Source organism: Plectrocnemia conspersa, unplaced genomic scaffold (assembly GCF_051122295.1).
Source record: "Plectrocnemia conspersa isolate PC_06_02 unplaced genomic scaffold, ASM5112229v1 ptg000008l, whole genome shotgun sequence".
NCBI classification, from domain to species: domain Eukaryota; kingdom Metazoa; phylum Arthropoda; class Insecta; order Trichoptera; family Polycentropodidae; genus Plectrocnemia; species Plectrocnemia conspersa.
In genome coordinates, this window is record NW_028277172.1 from 18,672,033 (window position 1) to 18,691,523 (window position 19,491).

The following is a 19,491-nucleotide window of genomic DNA, read 5'->3' on the forward strand; positions in this document are numbered from 1 at the left end:
CTACGCGCATACTGAAATTGAACCGAGTTACTCGTTCTATCTCAGTTTGCGAAGCACCATATCATTTCTCTTTCACTCTCGTCACTTAACACGCGAGAGAGCAAAAGGGGAAGTATCTCACCGCTCGCGCTCGAAAGAGCAGCTCCGACTTCGGTCCATTTGCCGACAATGTTCGGAAGCGCTCGAAGCTGGCCAAGTCGACTGAATTACCCCCACTTTACCTTCCGTTTTCGGTAACCTCAGACAACTTCCAAAAGATTTTAGAGCGGGCAGAACCGAACTCGACCGAAGTAACCTCGAAGAAACCCACTATATTCCCCGTCCTTGGCCGACATTAAATGACTGGCATAAGCCTAATGCGTTAAAACACAATCAACGTTTACAAGTAAGTAGTGAAACATACTAAAATCAAAGTCTGCAAAACAGTGATATATATTATAAGTATTTTAAATTGGGATTACATCTTACAATTAATATATGTATGTCACTATGTACGTATCAGATAAATTTTACGATATTCATCCGTGAGAATAGGGAAATTTAAGAAAACTTAATTTGTGTTAATCGATCAAAATTATTATTATATTATATAATGATATAAGATGCGAATTTTTTTTTAAAAAACTCTGTAGTTCATGAGAGATTAAATTATAAAAAAATAATTAAACAACTATTATATTTTTTATTAAATATACTCAAAATAATTACGTATTCAGAAAGAAAAATCAGTGATAATTGTTTAAACAATATAAATTAAATAATTAAATAAATAATGTACACCTTACAAAAAATAATGACTGAATAATTACTTTTATCTTGAAAAATAATAAAATGCAGTTTTAGCAAAATAATATGATATATGTTACTAAAAATAATTTAATAATATATTTTTTATACATATATATTATTAATAATAATTTATTAACAACAATTCTGCTTAAAGTAAACTCAATATATATAATACTATGAATTCAATATATTAATCTGTGTATTATATCAAAGTAAACATTATGAAAACGATTATTTTTATAAAAAATATTTAAAGTCAAGATCGATGATTTCGATTCTACTTAATTAAATACAGTCCAATAAACCATATGACTCGATTCAACTAAATTAAATAGTCAATTACAATTAAATGTACATAAAACATTAAATATACATATATTTTTATAATATGTTTCACATAAAAATTGTAATTAAATATTATTAATTATGTGAAAACCTTTCATTATAATATGTCCAATTTAATTACGACAGCCTAATACAAAATGAACCCATTAATTAGGAAAGTTAATTATAACATGGTGATTAATTACTAATTTTTACGTAAAAATTAATTGAGTAAAATCACTTTTCAGAGAAAATATTAATATGCGAGTTTCTACTTTACATAAAATTGCAACTAAGTTGCAGTGTGCACTTTAATTTACCATACATTTAATTTAAAATTAAATTAGTAGCCAAGCATAATAAAAAGACTTAAGTCGATCGAACACTCTATTATTCATAAGAGTTTTTTATAAATTAATTTTTATACACGCTACTGTGTACAGCTTTTCCGAGAAGGCCATTTAAAATATCGATCTATAATACCATTCGAACCAAATGTTTACAATTCCGTCAAATAAGTTATAATACTAGAATAGCGTGCGACCCCGAACAACAGAAATTGTGTGCTCAAACGAAGTAATATTATTTGGTTATTATCATATAATGGTTTGAAAGCATCTAATAAAATTGTCTATTGTATTATATAAAGTACGTTTATGATTTATTGCATTATTATGATTTTTATTTAATTTATGACATAATATTAAGTTTGGCTTACTTTTTAATCATGACATAAAATAAAATATTAATATTTACATGCTATTATAATGTTATGAATTAATTAAATTAGCAGTTAATCTATAATTGAGTCAAATTATAAGTATATTAGTAATAAAGCATTTATATAAAGATTAAAATTTGGGGAAAAACCTTCATAGTATAATCATGTAATCATTTATCTAATATATTCATTCATTCATTCATTCAACATTTGATTAAATTTGAGAATGATCACTTAATAATGGAATTTTTTAGTAACCTTATTATAAAACCTCCAGTTAGTCATGCGCGGATAATTTAGATTACAATGCAGTTAACTCAAAAAATTCTATATTAAATAAAAACAACGTCGTTTTTCACGGCCTTCAATGGACCAGAGCTTCGTGAGTCAAAATCAATGATTTGAAGGCCCAATGCTGTTACGTAACACGAATAAAACTTATTATAAATGCATTGAAATAAATTAGTTATTTTAAGAAAGCCTTGTATTCTATTCTAGTTATCTAAATGACTTAATCACGGTAAACAATCATTTTACTATAAAGATTTATTTAAAATAATGCACTCTATATATTTATTGTATTTCAATTTACATTTATATAAGTTATTATTAGTTGCCTTTTTTTAATATATAAATATAGCAGACGTTTTTAGGTGTAAAAGTATTATTTAATTGTAAACAGATAATGAATGCTTTTTAGACATGCGCTATCTAAGTAAGATTAATGTATTTGATAATAGATAAGATATTCTTGTTGCTGTTTTAATATCAAATCACTGTTACGAAAATGTTAACTTAAAAAAATAATATTTTATTAATATTATTGTTTATTAATAATTTATATTATTATTTAAAAAGTACTACAATTTATTAACAACATTGTTTAATACTTTAATAATGTCCTTAAATATTTTCGTATATTATTACATAAAAAGCATATTGTTTAAAACCAGCCTAATCAATATTACATGCCACAATAATATTGTTTTATTTTATATCATCAGACAGTTTGTATTATTAAAAAAAATATATGATTATAATTTAATAGCTTAAAACATTTTGTATGTGTTATTACATTTTAAAAGCATAGGTTGAGCTTGTTTATTATTACTTTCTGTTTTGAGGCCGAAGAGGTGTGACTTTGTAACCAAAATATACCACATATAAATGGAAATGTAGATGCCACTATTAGGCGGTGGAGTCAAAATATCACAAATAAATATGAATTTAATTTCGACTTAAAATTAGTGTAATTATATCTCCACATTTAATTAAAATAGTTTGTTCTTGAGAGTCGGAAAATCTTCGCTGGAATGTCGAGTTGAATTATTGTCGGCTGTGATCTGTCGTAATGATGCCAGACAACCCCATGATGTGACTCTTTGGCGTGTTTGGTGAAGTCTATGTAGCGTCTTTTTCTGTCTGCCTTTTGAGCAAGTGTCACATATTTTATATTTCTGGTTTGAGACAGCTGGTTCGAATCGTAGATGAAGATGCTGTCCGACCAATTGCATTGCCTTTTGTACACACAAAAGATATGTGTTTATGTCTTGAAAGTAAAACGTCCAGATGGCCGCTCCGGCGATCGTTAGCATAGGCGTTAAAATAACAATAGTCCTTTTACGCATTGTAGAACGCATTGTCTATCGCACAAGTGTAGTTTTTTCCGTTGTTTCCGTCCGCAAAATAATAACATCTATTTAGTCACGAAATCTCTTTCATTGTTAGGTAGATGATTTGTTATTTGTTTTCATTTGCGACTGATTTCATGTAATTGAAATTACTAAATATACTGAAACTTTTTGTTCAGGATTTATATAAATAATATTTGAAAATATTTTAACCCTATAAGCTGTATATTTAATTATATATTTTATACATATTTATGAGGTAAATAAAATTGCAATTAACTGCTATTCGCGATTTAGAATTAATAGCAGGGATTGTGGCATTTAATACGGCTTATCGAAATTGTCTTAGAAATAGAGTTTTAACATTTATTTGCAGCATAATTTATTATCTGCTCTAAATAATGGCTTTGTATATTTTATTGGAATACTAAATATATTTTTAAACTATTATAAAAAGAATACATAGTGTAAAAAGATAAGCAACAATGCAAACATTTTAAGTAGTGACTCAAGATGTTGTTTTTACAAATATTATTTTAACAAGTTTAAAATTGTTAAAGACTTTTGCCAATGTTTTGTTATCGTGGAGCCAATAGTTATATTAATATGCTTGAAATAGCCAATAATTATAACCAGCACGATAGACTAACATATAGTCGACGAATAATATATGAAAGACATAAGTTCAAATCCCATATGAACCACAGTATTTTTAAATTTATATCACGTCTCTGAAATTGGATTAAGTTATTATTATATAAATATAATTCTGATTGATTATTTTAAAATAAAGTTTTTCTCGACTTTTCTAATCTTACGGATGAGGGTCAGTGGTCAAAGCTGGTGACCGATACATGAAAGCCCTGGGTTCTAATCGCATATGGACTAGTGTTTTCTAATTACTTGTATGATGATCAAAATGATTGATTATTATAAAATAATCCATTTGATCGATCATCACGGATTAGGGTTTCTTAAGTTTTCCTAATTTCACAAATTAATATAGTGATGAATATAGTAATAATATTTAAAAATAATTAAATGGATGTCACAGATTTACAGACTTTGATTCTGGTGTCTTACATAGTTCTTACTAGTTGTGTTTAGTTTTTGTAATGAAAGATAAACAAATTATTATAGTTTGAGAAAGCACAAGTGCTCAAAATGTTTATTTAAATTAAAATATTTATATATAATGTTTGTTTTTGCCTTAAATCGTGACTTTAATTCATCCCTCATTACACTCTCATTCAACAATATACAGGTATTTTCAATAAACCTTTTTACTACTAGTCAACTTTTTTTTATGTTAAAGGCGCAGTGGCTGACATTTGTTGGTATTCAAAATCTGAACTTCAAACCAGGTCTACTAATATAGTGCCTATTAAGACATATTTATTTTAAATTAATCTAATCATAAATATTTATAAAAGTTATTGTGTTTTTTCAAGTATGATGCGTGAGAATAATTTTACTGTATTTCATAAAATCAGACAGTGTGTAAATATTATAAAATTAAACGATTATACTATTTTTACATCTATGTGAAATTTACGAATTAAATATTTACAAAATAAATTTTAGTTAAAAATTGAAAATGTATTTGGACTTCATTATTGAAAATATAACTTCACTGAAAAATATACATTCACTGTAACATTTATTTATCGCATGTGAATAAATAATAATGAGTAAGTAAATGTATTTATCTTTTTTTATCTACGTAAGTTGCTTAAAAATCATATAATTTTACAAGCACCTGCTAGATAAATTATATTTTCATTAGTAAAAATGTATTTCTACCGGCGAAAATGTAATTTCACTGAAATGATATATTTATAAAAATATTTTAGGGATAGAGTTTTTTAGGGACAACCCGAAATTTTCTAGTTTAGAACCGAAGGAGGGGGGGGGGAAAGTTGGCCAGTCACAGAATTTCATTAAATGCCAAATTTAAGGGGGGCAACTTGCCGCCCATTTTATTCGATTTAATGCGGTTGGAGCACCTAAAACCCATCATCCAGCAAATTATAGCCGAGTCATCAAAAATTATGTCGAAAGAATAGGCTGCTGCAAAATGTTCAGAGATATGCATTTTATTGAAATCTCTGATTATTTTACATAAATAATGTAATACATCAAATTTTGTAATATATCTTTAAATTTGTATGTTAAATTATATTTTTGCTAGTGGAAATACATACATATATACCAATGATATTTTTTTGGAATATCACTGAAATGCCAGTGAAAATATAAATTAGCATAAAAATCTGCTTTAATAAGTAATTTGTCTCCTTTTGACATTCTGAAATAATCTGTTAATGGAAAAAAAATAATTGTGGAAGAATTAAGGTTGGCTTTTTTTATAATGTAACAGATCTTTTTGACATAGTATCTACATATTTATCTGTTATCTAATGTTTCAGTTTTTTTAAAAACGGTCAGAGGTTCTCAATATTTAATTTTTTTACAAAATATATACCAGTAGTTAACATCAGTGGGATCATTCAGTGCAAATTATTAATTTTTGTTGAAAAGTATTACTTTTTAGTAAATTTTTTTAGTGGAAACCATTTATTCAAAATGACATAATTTTATTTAATTCAATATATTTGTTGCACGTTGAATAAATTATTTTTTCTGCAGTATATTTTTTATATGTGAAAATCTTAATTATATAAAGTCATTCCTTTTCTGCTTATTTTTCCCTAAGAGATGGGTTGGCTTAGCTTATATTTTGGACTTGTCTTAATGAAAGTTCTAAGCTATAATTAGGTTTACAACTTTTATTAGGTTTGGGTTAGCACAGCATATGGAAGTTTCGCAGCTGTCAAATTGAGTTTTAGATATTGTATATAATTTCACTAGCGCCTATGAGTGCTAATAGAAATATATATTTATTGGTGAAAATGTGAAAATATATTCACTAGTGTAAATATAAAAATAAACATAAACATAAATTATACTTTACTGATAATAATATGTATTTACCGGTAAAAATGTATTTCGATATGATTTTACTGAAATGACATATAAAAAAAAAATTTAGGGATAGATTCAAAATTATTTTTTATAAAAAAAAATGAGAGAAATTAGGGACGTTATCTCAGTTATTTTTAATGTTTTTATTTCATTAAGATTCAGACTATTTAATTAAATGAAATGCACTTTCTGGTCAAATTTAAGGGGGGGGGGGGCAAATTCCCTAAAAAACGTCTCTGCCGCGCAGGTATTTCACGCCTGTTTACTCCAGAGGATAGTAACATTTTCAAATATGTTGATTTTTAATATACTTTTATGCTATCAATGAATATATTCTTTTGATAAAGTATGCAAACACAACAACTAGGCAACAAAATATTTTATTAGCAGAGATATCCAGACTGTTTTAGCTCGATTGGTTGATTTAGTGCTGCGCTACCTCTGTTTTTGCGCGAGAGAAATTAAAACAATTATCCACCGTGATATTTTCAAATTTAACAAAAACTTGTGGTATATATGATTTTGTACTCTATCGATACATATGGTTTTGCTGTTGCACAAAGCATTTAAAAAGGGTCTTAGAAGGCCAACCACATCAACAAACAAGCTGTGATGGTGATAGACTACCGTTGGGTGCAAGAATGATTACAGAACAAAAATACATGAATTCAAACGCAATTCATAGATTTTTAACAGACAGTTTTTTACGCTCCGCATACATATGCAAAAATATTGTATGCGAAGAGTAAAAAACTGGTTTAAAATTTATTTGGATCAAGTAATAACATGGTTAAAGAAACATGAAAATGATTATTTTAATTTTCGTCACCAGCCGATTAATAATCAGAATCAGATTAAAATAAGCCATTTATAAAGATATCTTGGAACAACTTCGAGAATAGGTGAGTAAGCGGACGATCAGACAAAACATTTTAAGCGATGAACTACGCACTACTGCTACAATCAGTGAAAGAACGTTACAACCATTGTTACTCTCTAAGGGTCTACTTTGAAGGAGGTAAACTTATTATTATATGCATTTCAATGGACAATTATCACACTTAAGGGACGCACCTTGTTTGTATATTTAATTAATTATTAGTATAATAAGAGTTTGCATAATTAAAAAGGTACTCTATATTCTTTTCTAAAGCATAAGTTGGAACAACTCTCACGTGCCTTCAAAGGGTATTCTAATGACTTGATTTTCAGACTTTCTTTGCAAAAACACGAACCACGAGGGTAGGTTCGTGCATGCAATTTGCGAGTTACATAACAACTTGCGATTTAGGTGGATATAGTGACATAGCTTGGCACGGATAGTGATGGTTACGTAACGCCGCTCGATAGCAGCCCTCTGCTGCGCGCGCCCTCCTCACTGGGTCAGCGGATCGTATGCAGTGGCTCGCGTGCTACCCCTCGAATGCGAAGGTCAACTGCATCAAGGACCCGTGGGTCGATAGAGACCTTGGGCAACGTTCATGAACGAAAGCGAGGTCGAAGAGTTACGTAAAGATATTTTCAGCATCACTTTTGGGTCTTGGGGATTGATGAATTCAGTTAAATTGTGTAAAGGTGTACATTTTTAATATAAGCAGATTATATATTAATAAATAAGTAAAGATTTATTCATGCTGGCTGTTTTCGCTGCTAGGTTTCTTAATATAAGCAAGAGGATAACCCTGGATTTTTGAGATAATTACTAATAGTAATCGCAAAGAGTTGAAGATCTTTTATACGCTTTCAGCCCGAAGCTAGTGAAGCTTTTTTGTTTATGTTTAAAGTTACTTTATAAGTAGAACACGATGATAATAATAATAAGTTTATTATTCAAGTTTACTTTACATAATCTGTTTGACATAATAAAAACTTGCGAATGGAACACTAGCGACACGAATTTTTTATAGAACAATCTGCTGTGAATATCTATATAGGTGAACGCAACATTTACTAAAATAATATTTTTAGGTGAGTTAGATAAAAATTTAAATAACAGTATTACTAATTTAATAAATCAAATCAATAATAAGCATAATATATATAACAAAGGGAATATTTTTAATACATATGCGACATTTTTGCTACCATATATCAATGCACTAGATCGATTTTAATCAATCATTACAATATTCACACGTAAGAGTAGAAAAATCTAAGAACACTGATTATTGGAACTATAATTATACATATTTAAAGTTGAATTTTTGTGTCAGTATTGAATTCTTAAGCACCCTGCATATGTTTGTTAGAAAAATCCAATGTGTCAATTTTTTGCAAAATGGCGACAAGTATAAAATTTTAAACACTCGTAACTCAGTAGATTTAAATTTTAACGAAAAAATTGCTAAACATGAAACGTCTAAAAGCCTAAACTACATCCAAATAAAATATAAAAAAAATAGATTTTTGCTTCAAAACAAGCGATGTATCAGTTCGATCGGTCCCCCATACGAGCCATTTTGAGACTTTCAGAAGAGTTAACGCTCTTAACTGCTTGGTTTTAAAGATTAAAATTTAAATTTTTAGTATCGTATAGAACTACCAAGCACCCCCTATACGCTTTGTATGAAAAAAAATAATTTTTTTTTACAAAATGGCGGCCCAATGTAAAAATTAAAAGTGTCATAACTTTGCAAAATAAAATCTTACTGAAAAATGTTGTATTCAAAAAGTGTTTAGAAGCTTATATTGCATCTAAAAACAATTTTTAATTATTTTTTTTTAATAAAAAACGAGTCTTACGGTATATTGACCGGGCCCCCGAACGTGCTTTTATGTGACTTGGCATATAGTTAACGCTCGTATTTGGTTCCTTTTAAAGATATAGACTTGAATTTTTGATACAAAATAGAACTTTCGAATATACTTACAATACCGTTAAAAAAAATAAAATAAAAAAAGTTTTTTTTTTCCAAAACACGTTTAGTGCTATGAGTCGATCGACCCACCATACATACGCTCATAAGACTTGCAATATAGTTAAGGTCAGTGTGAGCTTATTTATACATATTTAACGTTGAATTTTTGTGACAGTATAGAATTCTTGAGCATCCTGTATATGATTGTTAGCAACTCGTAATTTGAAACAAATTAATATTGATAGTTCTAAAAAAAATAATATAATTAAAAAATTGCGAATGAGTAAATCGACTACATTGATCTATCATTGGTAGCCCTAAAATGCTGAATCCACCCAAAATTTCCAATGAAAGGCGGTTGGTTGTAAAGACATTAAATACGTTTATATGTTGAAAATATCGTATGAAATATCCTAATTGGTACATTCAAAGGTGAGACTGCTTATTTATAGAGCTTCATATATTAATTAGAATAATAAAAGCTCCAATTAGTATAGTATATTTTATTAAATCAAAATTTGCTTAAAATACGAATGAGTTAGACTTTTAGTTAATTGTAAATCTAATTAGCTATTTTGCTTTAAATTTAGTTTGCGAGTCATGACATAAAAAATAGTATGTTCGTTGTTCTAACGTAAGATAAAAGACATTTTTTATTAAATCTGGCTTAAATATAATTTTCAAAAGAACGGCAGGCAGTGGGTTGCCAACGCCTGATAATCGATGATCATAAACTAAATATTTTGGACTCGTTCATTGTCTAGATTGAAAGATTATTGATTTTTACGACTACGTGTATCGTAATTTAGATTTTGGAAATAGTGGTGATTTGTTAGCTTTAAACCACGTCATTAGAATGCACATACATAAACATATTTATGATTGTGTTTTTTTATTGTTTAGTTATTAATAGGCAATCGTTTACTAAGAAATTGGTTGAAAGGAAATTTCTTCGAGTCAGAGTAGCATCTGGTTAAATAAAATCAAATTAAAATAATGAAATTCTATACAACAATAAGCGTTGTAAATAAATATTTGTTTTAATCAAATGGTGTTTTAATTTATAAACATTAAATTTTACTGTTATTTTAATATGGTAGAGAAAACATTTCGTTCTAAGCAAATATTATAAATGCATCAATAGCTGTCTAGACTTTCATAGTTTAGATAATGAAAAAAATCCTAAATAATATTATAATGTTATAAATTACGATTTTGTAGTATTTGATTATTATATGACATTGCATAACTTGATTTATTTTTTTAATAAAAAAATATATTATTAAACTAGAGCTTCATGTACATAAATATATTAAACAATCGACGTATTATTTTCATTTTACTTTTTAGCTTGCAAAATAAGCATATTTACAAAAACGACTCAATATCAACGTATGTATTTGTTTAGTAGATAATACTATAAGGTATAAATCACGACATACGATTATCAATAGTAAGTTACATTTTGCTCACTGGACAAACAAACACTTTCACCTGTGTAACTTAAAAAAATAATACAAAATATAGTATAAAATCAATTACAACGCTTTTACGCGAATGCATTAGATAAATTTTGTGTACAATGAAGGGAGTATCGAATTTCCTGTGTTTATTAGTGATAGTAATATTATTTGGAAAATTAAAAGCATGTGGTGACGTTCACGATAAAGGTATTTTTCATTAAATTTAGGAATATTAATTATATATTATACCTAAGCACCTACATCAAAAAAGTATTAATTACAGAATACTCAGACTCCTCTTCAGAAGAATCATGGCATGAACATGAATTTAAATTTTTGAAATCTGATAAATTACATCATGGTAAGTTTAATATTACAATATTATATGTAATATATTTAAAAAAAAATAATTTGTACTTTTCCATTCGCTTAGATTCTCATCAACATGATCATAAATGTGAGCATGATGAAAATCACGAAGCTGGACATATTCATCAACACGTTCATATTGAATATTATCAAGAATCTAATCATAAAGATGTCTCAAATTGCAAAGAATTAGCAAATTCCTCAGAAGAAGAACACGAGCATAACGTATTTTACTGTTTGTAAATTACATTTTTTTTTCATATATATTGCATTGTGTTGTAACTAATTTACTAACTTTAAAATAGATACGTATGAAAAAAACCTTTCACAAAGACAGAAAAAATTCTTGCACAGGGAGATTAAACGTGAGTTAAATTATTATTAAGATTTTTTATACTTTTGTATATTGTATGTTTATTTTTATTCATTTAGGAGATGCTTGTTACATGTTGAGATTCGGACATTGGCCTAGCTGGTGTGAAGAAGATCACAAGGAAAAAATAGAAATATTCATTAAAGAAAACTTTGAGTTTGATGGAACATGCTTAAAGAGCTTTGAATTTGAAGTGAGGAAAAAGTGTGCGAATGTTTTCTATTTTAGATTAGATACGAACAAAGCCATCAATGGTTAGATAAGTTTATAACAAAGACAGATGTTCACAAAAAAAAACATATTAAATAAATAATTTTTTTAGCGGAAATATGCCATTATGGAAAATATGGATTTTGGATAAAAGTTCCTACTAACGAGCAAGCTGGTCATGCGCGTGAAAGAATGATAAACAAATACTTATATAATAATAGCGAACGAAGAACAATTTATGACGTCGATTTGTTGTGTCCAAATTATTACGAAATGAATTGTCTTGAATGCAACGAATTACAAGGTTAGTGTTAATTAGAATAATTAGCGATTTTGATTTGTTATAATATACGTTATTTTCCACAGTTGAAATGTGTCATTACGCAGCCACGGGAAATTGGCACATGAATCGTATGCCTTCAATTATAGATCAAAGGAGATTTTTCTATTATAAACAGATGCAAATAGGAAAATCAGAAATTTGGAAAAAATGTTTATACTATTTTAAAATTAACAATATTGATATACTTTGGCCTGATGTCCACATTCCAAACTGCAATACGACACCAGCGACACCAAATAGTTCATCGGAGCCGGCAACACATATATTTTCAACAATACACATACACGAGAAGAAACCTACACATAAATTACCAACTCACCCGACGCATCCGACACATTCAATACATTTACCATGTGCATTACATCCAGCACATCCAATACATGTGGCACATCATTGCAATACGAACACACAAACAACTGCCGAATGTACAACTCCATCTACTACCGAGTGTACAATTCCAACCACCACTGAATGTACGACTCCATATACTACTGAGTGTACAATTCCAACTACCACTGAATGTACAACTCCATATATCACTTCAACAACTACTCCTAAAAGCACTACTTGCACCACTCCAACAACGACTACAGAAAGTACAACTTGTACTACTCCAACAACGACTACTGAAAGTACAACTTGTACTACTCCAACAACAAGTACTGAAAGCACAACTTGTACAACTCCAACCACTACTACTATAAGCACAACTTGTACAACTCCATCAACGACTACTGCAAGTACAACTTGTACTACTCCAACAACAACTACTGAAAGCACAACTTGTACTACTCCAACCACCACTACTATAAGCACAACTTGTACAACTCCAACAACGACTACTAAAAGTACAACTTGTACTACTCCAACAACAACTACTAAAAGTACAACTTGTACTACTCCAACAACAACTACTAAAAGCACAACTTGTACTACTCCAACCACCACTACTATAAGCACAACTTGTACAACTCCGACAACGACTACTGAAAGTACAACTTGTACACCAACAACAACTACTGAGAGCACAACATGTACCACTCCAACAACGACTGCTATAATCATGCACTGTACACTACCATCAACGACTACTGCAAGTACAACTTGTACTACTCCAACAACAACTACTGAAAGCACAACTTGCACTACTCCTACAACGACTACTGAGAGCACAACTTGTACTACTCCAACGACTACTGAAACTACAACTTGCACTACTCCATCAACGACTACTGAAAGCACAACATGTGGCTGTTCAACAACTACTGAAAGCACAACATGTGGTTGTTCAACAACTACTGAAAGCACAACATGTGGTTGCTCAACAACAGCCACTGACAGTACTCCTTTTACTTCGACTACCCCCAAATATATCACAACTACTAGAGTAAAAACTACAAAGAAGCGGTGATGCAATACAATTTTAGCAATATAGTCTACTTCTACTATTTCTCTGATTTTGTATATAAAAGTATTGTTTGTAATATTTTCGGTCCCAATTCATAAAATAACATTTTTTTGTATTTATAGGTTGGTGACAGAAATGTACAAATCTATATACAAAATACCTTTTCCATTTTTTTTTTATTTTTCAAACTTATTTATTTCGTACCTATATTAAGCAATTAAAACAAATTTTGAACTCAATTTTACAACAATTCAATCAATAAAATTGTTAATATCTTAACACTCCACTAAAATATAAAAAAATGTAATTAAGACGATAAACTAATGAAATATCTTAAAACACAGTGAATTAGATTTATTAAATCTCTAATAAAATAATTGCACATGGTAAATATTTTAGTTAATCATTAATCTAATTCTATTATTATAAAACTTGATTATTTAAATACCTGGCCATCATTATCTAACATGTTATTTTAATAATGTCCTTATACAATTCACACATTTAATTTAATTTATTATTTTTAATAGTAAAATATAACATTTAAAAATTCATCGTTTTTATAAGTATATTACTTTAGCTATCTGAAATTGCATGATATAACTGTCGATCTACTAGTTATATTTGTAAAATCCAGCATGTCAATCCTTTAACTCTAACTGTATGGTAGCTCTATATTTTATACACATCTGTAAATCTCTTCCACGATAATAATAATTAATTAATTTAAAATCTGTCCATTATAGTTTAATAGTTAGAAATAATAAAGCTGAAATGCCCATACAAATGAAAATTAGAACAGCTTCTAGTCAATCGAGCTCGTTGTGGAGCTAGATGACCTGAGCCAGATGTGAGTTCTAGAGCGCTGATGTTATGATCATAGCGTATAAGAAAAAGGGAGGAACATTGACTAATAAACCCGAGCTTAGTTCTTATAACACAACAGATAACAGTTATTTTATAAAAGGTTATGTGATAGACACTTCAAGAAAAATCTGACCGATTCAATATTTTTTAATTAAAATAAAAGTATGAAATATTACTTGACATGAATGTCAAAAAATAGAACAATATATGCATATTAGACTAAGTTCCGTATTCTCTATTAATTGGACATAATCATATTAATCGGAAACAGATAAAATATATATTATTGTAGCATAATAACTGAACATTTTATGAGAACTATTTAAGTTGCGTGTTAAATTGAAAAATTAACATTCTTGTCATAAATGTGCAGTTATATATTAAGACTTTTAAAATTCTATTTATAATATTAAAAAAATATATATATTGGCGGTACTCATTTTTTATGTTCCATGGATTAGTAGTGTCGAGGATAATATGTTGCTCATTACCCATGCATATCAGAAAAAAATACCATTCTGTGTAAAAAGGACGCGCGATAGACAATGCGTTTAATGCTGCGCTAAAAGGACTATTGTAATTTACCCCCTTGTTAACGATCGCCGAAAGAGGCCAGCTTGAAGTTTTACTTAGGGCGTAAATATATTTCCTGGGTATGTTTAAAAAGCTATGCAATTGGCCGATCAGCACCTTCATCTGCGATTCGGCAGAATTGTCTCAAATTAGCAATATAAAAGATGTGTCACTTAATCACAAGGAAGTAAACGGACGGCGGAAGATAGCAGACGGATAAAGATGCTCCAACGGAACAATCCCTTGAAGTCACGAAATATAGACATATTAGTGGATCGTCCAGCATCATCATAAAAACACATCACGACATACCCTCGCTGCTCCATGACAGATCACAGCCGACAATATATCGCTGACATTTTAGTGCAGACTCCGATCTCAGATATTTCCGTATGCATTTTATATATGTTCATTAAATTAAAATTAAATTAAACCAACTTTCCCTAAGACCCAAAAGCACAGATTTAAACTGAAAAGACCATACATACATATAGAATGAGAATCGATTATTCTATAAAGGGTATGTATGACGTAACCTAAAACGTCTTACATAGTCCTTTCACAGATTCAAAAACACGTTCATTACAATTTACTAATTTTATGTCTTTTTATTTTTACCTATCAAATAACAAAACACGTTTATGGCAGAGATGTGAAATTTATGCTGATTAACACATTCTTATCTTAAATTATATATTTGGTGGAAACTGGTGGTTAAAAATTATCTACATTTGCTCGAAATGTACGAAAGTCTAGTAAATATTATAACATATTTTAATATGATTTAATATTTTATGCTTGTAGTGCATATATAAATAAGCAAGGAATCAACATAAGTATATGTTAATTAATTCTATATTCCAAAAACTCAAATTTTAGCTTTACTAAACGTCATTTTATATTAGCGCCACAGTGCGACGAAAAATAAAAGTTGTAGTAAAAAGCCAAGCTTTGAACCATTCGTATTTTTATTTTTCGTTTTTAAACGAAACAATTTTGTTTATGAAATCAGGAAAGAGAAACAATAATCTTACGTAACTATGTATAAACACTCATTATGAAATATATGTTTTCAATATATTAATGAGAAATTCTTACCCTGCAAAAAGTCTCTGAATTGCTAACACACCGTACCACAAGCCCCAACATTTTAACGATTATCAAAATTGCTTTCCGAATCATCTTTATATATTTATAGTGTATTGATAAGCGGTTAAAATTATACACATCAATGCCTTATCGCCGAAATGATTACCAGTTAAAAAGGTAGGTAGTTTAATAAAATAAATTCGATACTAACCTTCTTTCTTGATAAGCCAAAACCACGTACCACAAAGTCAACATTTTCGTTTAAAATCGTTAATCAACAATATACAGCTGTTTAGAAACGTTAAATATTTGAGTAGGTGTGTATATTATTTGGCACCTGTCTCGAAACTGAAATAGTAAGATAAAAAATGCATTACTTTAATTATTTACCGGTAAATCGAAATGTAATAAAAAGGTCTTATGAGACGTTATATAATATAATATTTTAGGCTAGCGTATAAATCGTTGGAAATATAGAAGGGTTTAAGTGATGTAATAGAATAAATATCAGACATTTTTACTCACGTGTTTTTGACAGGGTGGCTCTAATGAACTGTCTTGTGCGAGTACAGAGGGCGAATGAACATCTACCCTGTATCGATCGTAGTATATTTCCAAGCGGGACAAACGTCGCTGGCTGAATATGGGTATATAGGTCAGTAAACAAAAATTGGTTTGATTCTATAAAAGATAGATAAAAAATGATGATATAAAAAATATATTGCTAGTTCCATTTGTGTTACATACTGACAATATTGAGTCTTGGTGTTTGAAGCCTTCAATAGTAATGTTTACATTGCAGAATCAACAGAAAGCTTACATAACCGACAATAAATCTATTATGATTTTAAAATATATGTACGATAAAACATTAATTGGTTAGTAATTTGTTGTAGTACTTAAAATTCTATGGAGCAAATGTATAGCTGGTGGAGAATATAATGCGAACACATAGACAACACGAATTATTTGCTGCTGTTAAGAGTCTGAAATTTTGTCAGCTGGTTGGTACAACTATTGGTCACGTAATCACATTGATCGATTTCTATATCTTGAGACGTGTTACATCAAATTTCATTGACTTAGAATATTGCTATGATTAATCTTCTGATCACTCCTCGATCGTTGATCAACTTCTAACAACTCAAGAAAAAAAACATTGACTGGGAAGACATTGAAGTATAATAAGTATAAGTACAAAACTATAGTATCTTTCGAAACAAAAATTCTGGTTATGCTGATTGATATAGAACACAACCAGCTGTATCAAAGGAAATAACTATCCTATTGAGATTATTCTTTGTAATTATAATTAGTAGGTGGTTGAATGTCTGAAATAAGCATTTTTATTTGTCTCAGTATTTTGTATTAATAATTATTGCGCAACAATTAAGATTATTCACGTACATTTTGTATATCTTATGTTATGATATACGCGAAGTTCTCCTTCCATGTCTTCAAAACGAGTTTAACCCTGAATTCCAGATGTCGAGCTGGACCAGTGGATCTGAAGAAGGAAGCGGTTGCGCCTTTTCCGTCTGATGTGGTCAGCGACTCTGACCTTCTGATTTTTATTAACATTCTCATGCTGGTGCATAAATTTGTCTAAAAGTTTTTTTTGTCTTACATATTTGGGAATCAACTGTCCAAAATTAAAGTTTCGCAATATTTTAATTACGTTTATTACATTGATATTAATAATTATACAGACATTCTAATTATATATAATATAATAAAAAAACGTTTGTTGTTATAATCAAAGGGAAAAAGAAGAAGAATAAAAATACATGAAACTAAAAAATAACAATTTATCAAGTGATACTATATTTGAATATATTTCATTGGAGAACTGTAATAATTGATATGTTGTCTTTAGCCTCTAAAGAAATATGTGCATTGGCATTTTGTGCTTGTATTTAAATTTAGGGTTGTTTTTATCGTAGTCATTGATACACGAGATTAGTGAGTTAATGTGGTTTTGCGAAATATTTTTTGGTATGAAAATGACAGTGTTCTTTAATTGTTTTTAAGATTAGTGTGGGGGCCAATATAGATTTGTTATGGCCAAAACTGGTCGGCGCAGAAGTGGCATTGTTGTGACGGTTTTCGCTCTCTCCACCGGCAAGCTTGTAAGGGTTCGGACGCGTGCCGTCGCGCGTCCGCCCCATTTTTGTAATGTAATCACTGTAACCTTAAATAAATATTACTGCAGCGGCTCAATCTGTGTCTCATTGCCAACCGCCATCATCACAGCCCCTAAATTAGTATAAAAAGGTGTATTATATATTATTTTTGCTTATTTACATAGAACTGTGGCGACAGGTAGCAATAAGTTGTTACAATTTCCGTACGATCCTCAAAATATATAAATAGACGGACAGAAACTCCGAGAGACAGTTGGCCCGATTACATTGCATCGACTCGACAACTGTCTCCGCTGACGCCCTCGCCGCCGTCTCCGCCGACCCGCCGCTGCCACTACCATGCCCTTCTCCGCCGACCACGCTATCCACCGGACTTTTCTCGAGGACATCTAATCAGCTGCATAGAACGCACGAGCTCCAGCACTAATGACTCGACCCCCAAACTGGTGACAACCCGACGTGATCACGAGCTCCAGCACCAACGACTCGACCCCCAAAGAACATTTTGTATTATTAGTGTTACTCCATACCGGACAGGCATATGTTCAAATATGTGTAATTAATTGTTTATATATTAAACTTTCATTTTTTATATTAAATACCTGTCTGAGGGCCGCATTAGTGGCAAGCCCTTTAGAGCGAAGTTCCAATAGTTCCAAAGTTATCTAAAATTGACGGCTTCTTGTAGTTGGTAGGGTAATGCGTTTGTGATTTTTAAAGGTTTAAAATCGTATCAGTGTCGTAGAAGTAGCTAAAAAGCGTCGTCCCGAATCGATTCACACCGGAACGAAATTCCAATGCACGTGAAGTTTTGCGATTTGGTTTATCGCCGATGTACGCTTGGATAGCAAAGATGTCTAATTAATTATAGAATAAAATTAAATTTAAGAATGTGTTTTTTAGACAAATTTAAAAAAACTTCCATTTAAAACTATCGTGAAACGTATCCATCTGTTCAACGCTGTTTGTAGCACCTTGCTCATAAAAAGTAAAAGAAAGCTGAAATAATTATTATACTTCAAATAGTCTCAGCTTTATATTATTTGTAACAAAAAAAAACTATTTTGTGTTTGAACTAAAGGACCTCTGAGACTGCATCCATTAGAGCTGCATACACGGAGCGAGGTCCACCACGGAAGCTTATGAAAATAATTTATTTATAATTAATGGCAACATATTTAGGAACAAAAATAAGTGCCGATATGAAGAAATGAAATTTAATGACAATACAACATTATATTTATTTAACATACAACAAAGATGCAATTATTACTAACGCTTATTCGTCTAATATAGTCTAACGTTGGCAAAACTAGTTCAACATATAGCAGTCTGGAATCACCT

At 29.8% G+C, this 19,491-nt stretch overlaps 2 protein-coding genes and 1 long non-coding RNA gene across 5 annotated transcripts in view; 1 reads left to right on the forward strand and 2 right to left on the reverse strand.

The window, feature by feature from the left end:
• Positions 1-16,272, reverse strand: part of LOC148233271 (arginine kinase) — a 45,029-nt gene extending 28,757 nt beyond the window's left edge. Inside the window, exon 1 of the mRNA XM_088189155.1 lies at positions 16,215-16,272. Within this exon, the coding sequence (XP_088045281.1) occupies positions 16,215-16,258 (44 nt within the window). The 5' untranslated portion in view covers positions 16,259-16,272. The remainder of the gene's footprint in view (positions 1-16,214) is intronic.
• LOC148233272 (uncharacterized) lies at positions 10,864-13,865 on the forward strand. The gene is made up of 7 exons (XM_088189153.1): positions 10,864-10,978; positions 11,055-11,132; positions 11,205-11,375; positions 11,446-11,505; positions 11,573-11,767; positions 11,836-12,027; positions 12,090-13,865. Exons 1-7 carry the CDS (start codon positions 10,891-10,893, stop codon positions 13,475-13,477), a joined length of 2,172 nt encoding a protein of 723 aa, XP_088045279.1. The 5' UTR covers positions 10,864-10,890; the 3' UTR covers positions 13,478-13,865.
• A 274-nt stretch (positions 16,273-16,546) lies between the features above and the next one.
• On the reverse strand, positions 16,547-17,006 carry LOC148233273 (uncharacterized). 3 transcript variants are annotated; one of them, XR_015810304.1, is made up of 3 exons: positions 16,903-17,006; positions 16,755-16,818; positions 16,547-16,684 (listed from the first exon to the last, which is right to left on the reverse strand). It is a non-coding gene; the product is annotated as an uncharacterized LOC148233273 (long non-coding RNA). The 3 variants fall into 3 exon arrangements; XR_015810303.1 differs by having other exon boundaries at positions 16,755-16,839; positions 16,903-16,969; XR_015810305.1 differs by having other exon boundaries at positions 16,551-16,684; positions 16,751-16,839; positions 16,903-16,969.
• Positions 17,007-19,491: the final 2,485 nt, after the last annotated feature.

What these genes read in the sequence shown, in the direction of transcription:
- LOC148233272 (XM_088189153.1), top strand. Translation starts at nt 10,891, where the DNA reads ATGAAGGGAGTATCGAATTTCCTGTGTTTATTAGTGATAGTAATATTA. An exon ending in CTTGCACAGGGAGATTAAAC is followed by an intron (nt 11,506 to 11,572) that starts GTGAGTTAAATT and finishes TTATTCATTTAG; the next exon opens with GAGATGCTTGTTACATGTTG. An exon ending in TGAATGCAACGAATTACAAG is followed by an intron (nt 12,028 to 12,089) that starts GTTAGTGTTAAT and finishes TATTTTCCACAG; the next exon opens with TTGAAATGTGTCATTACGCA.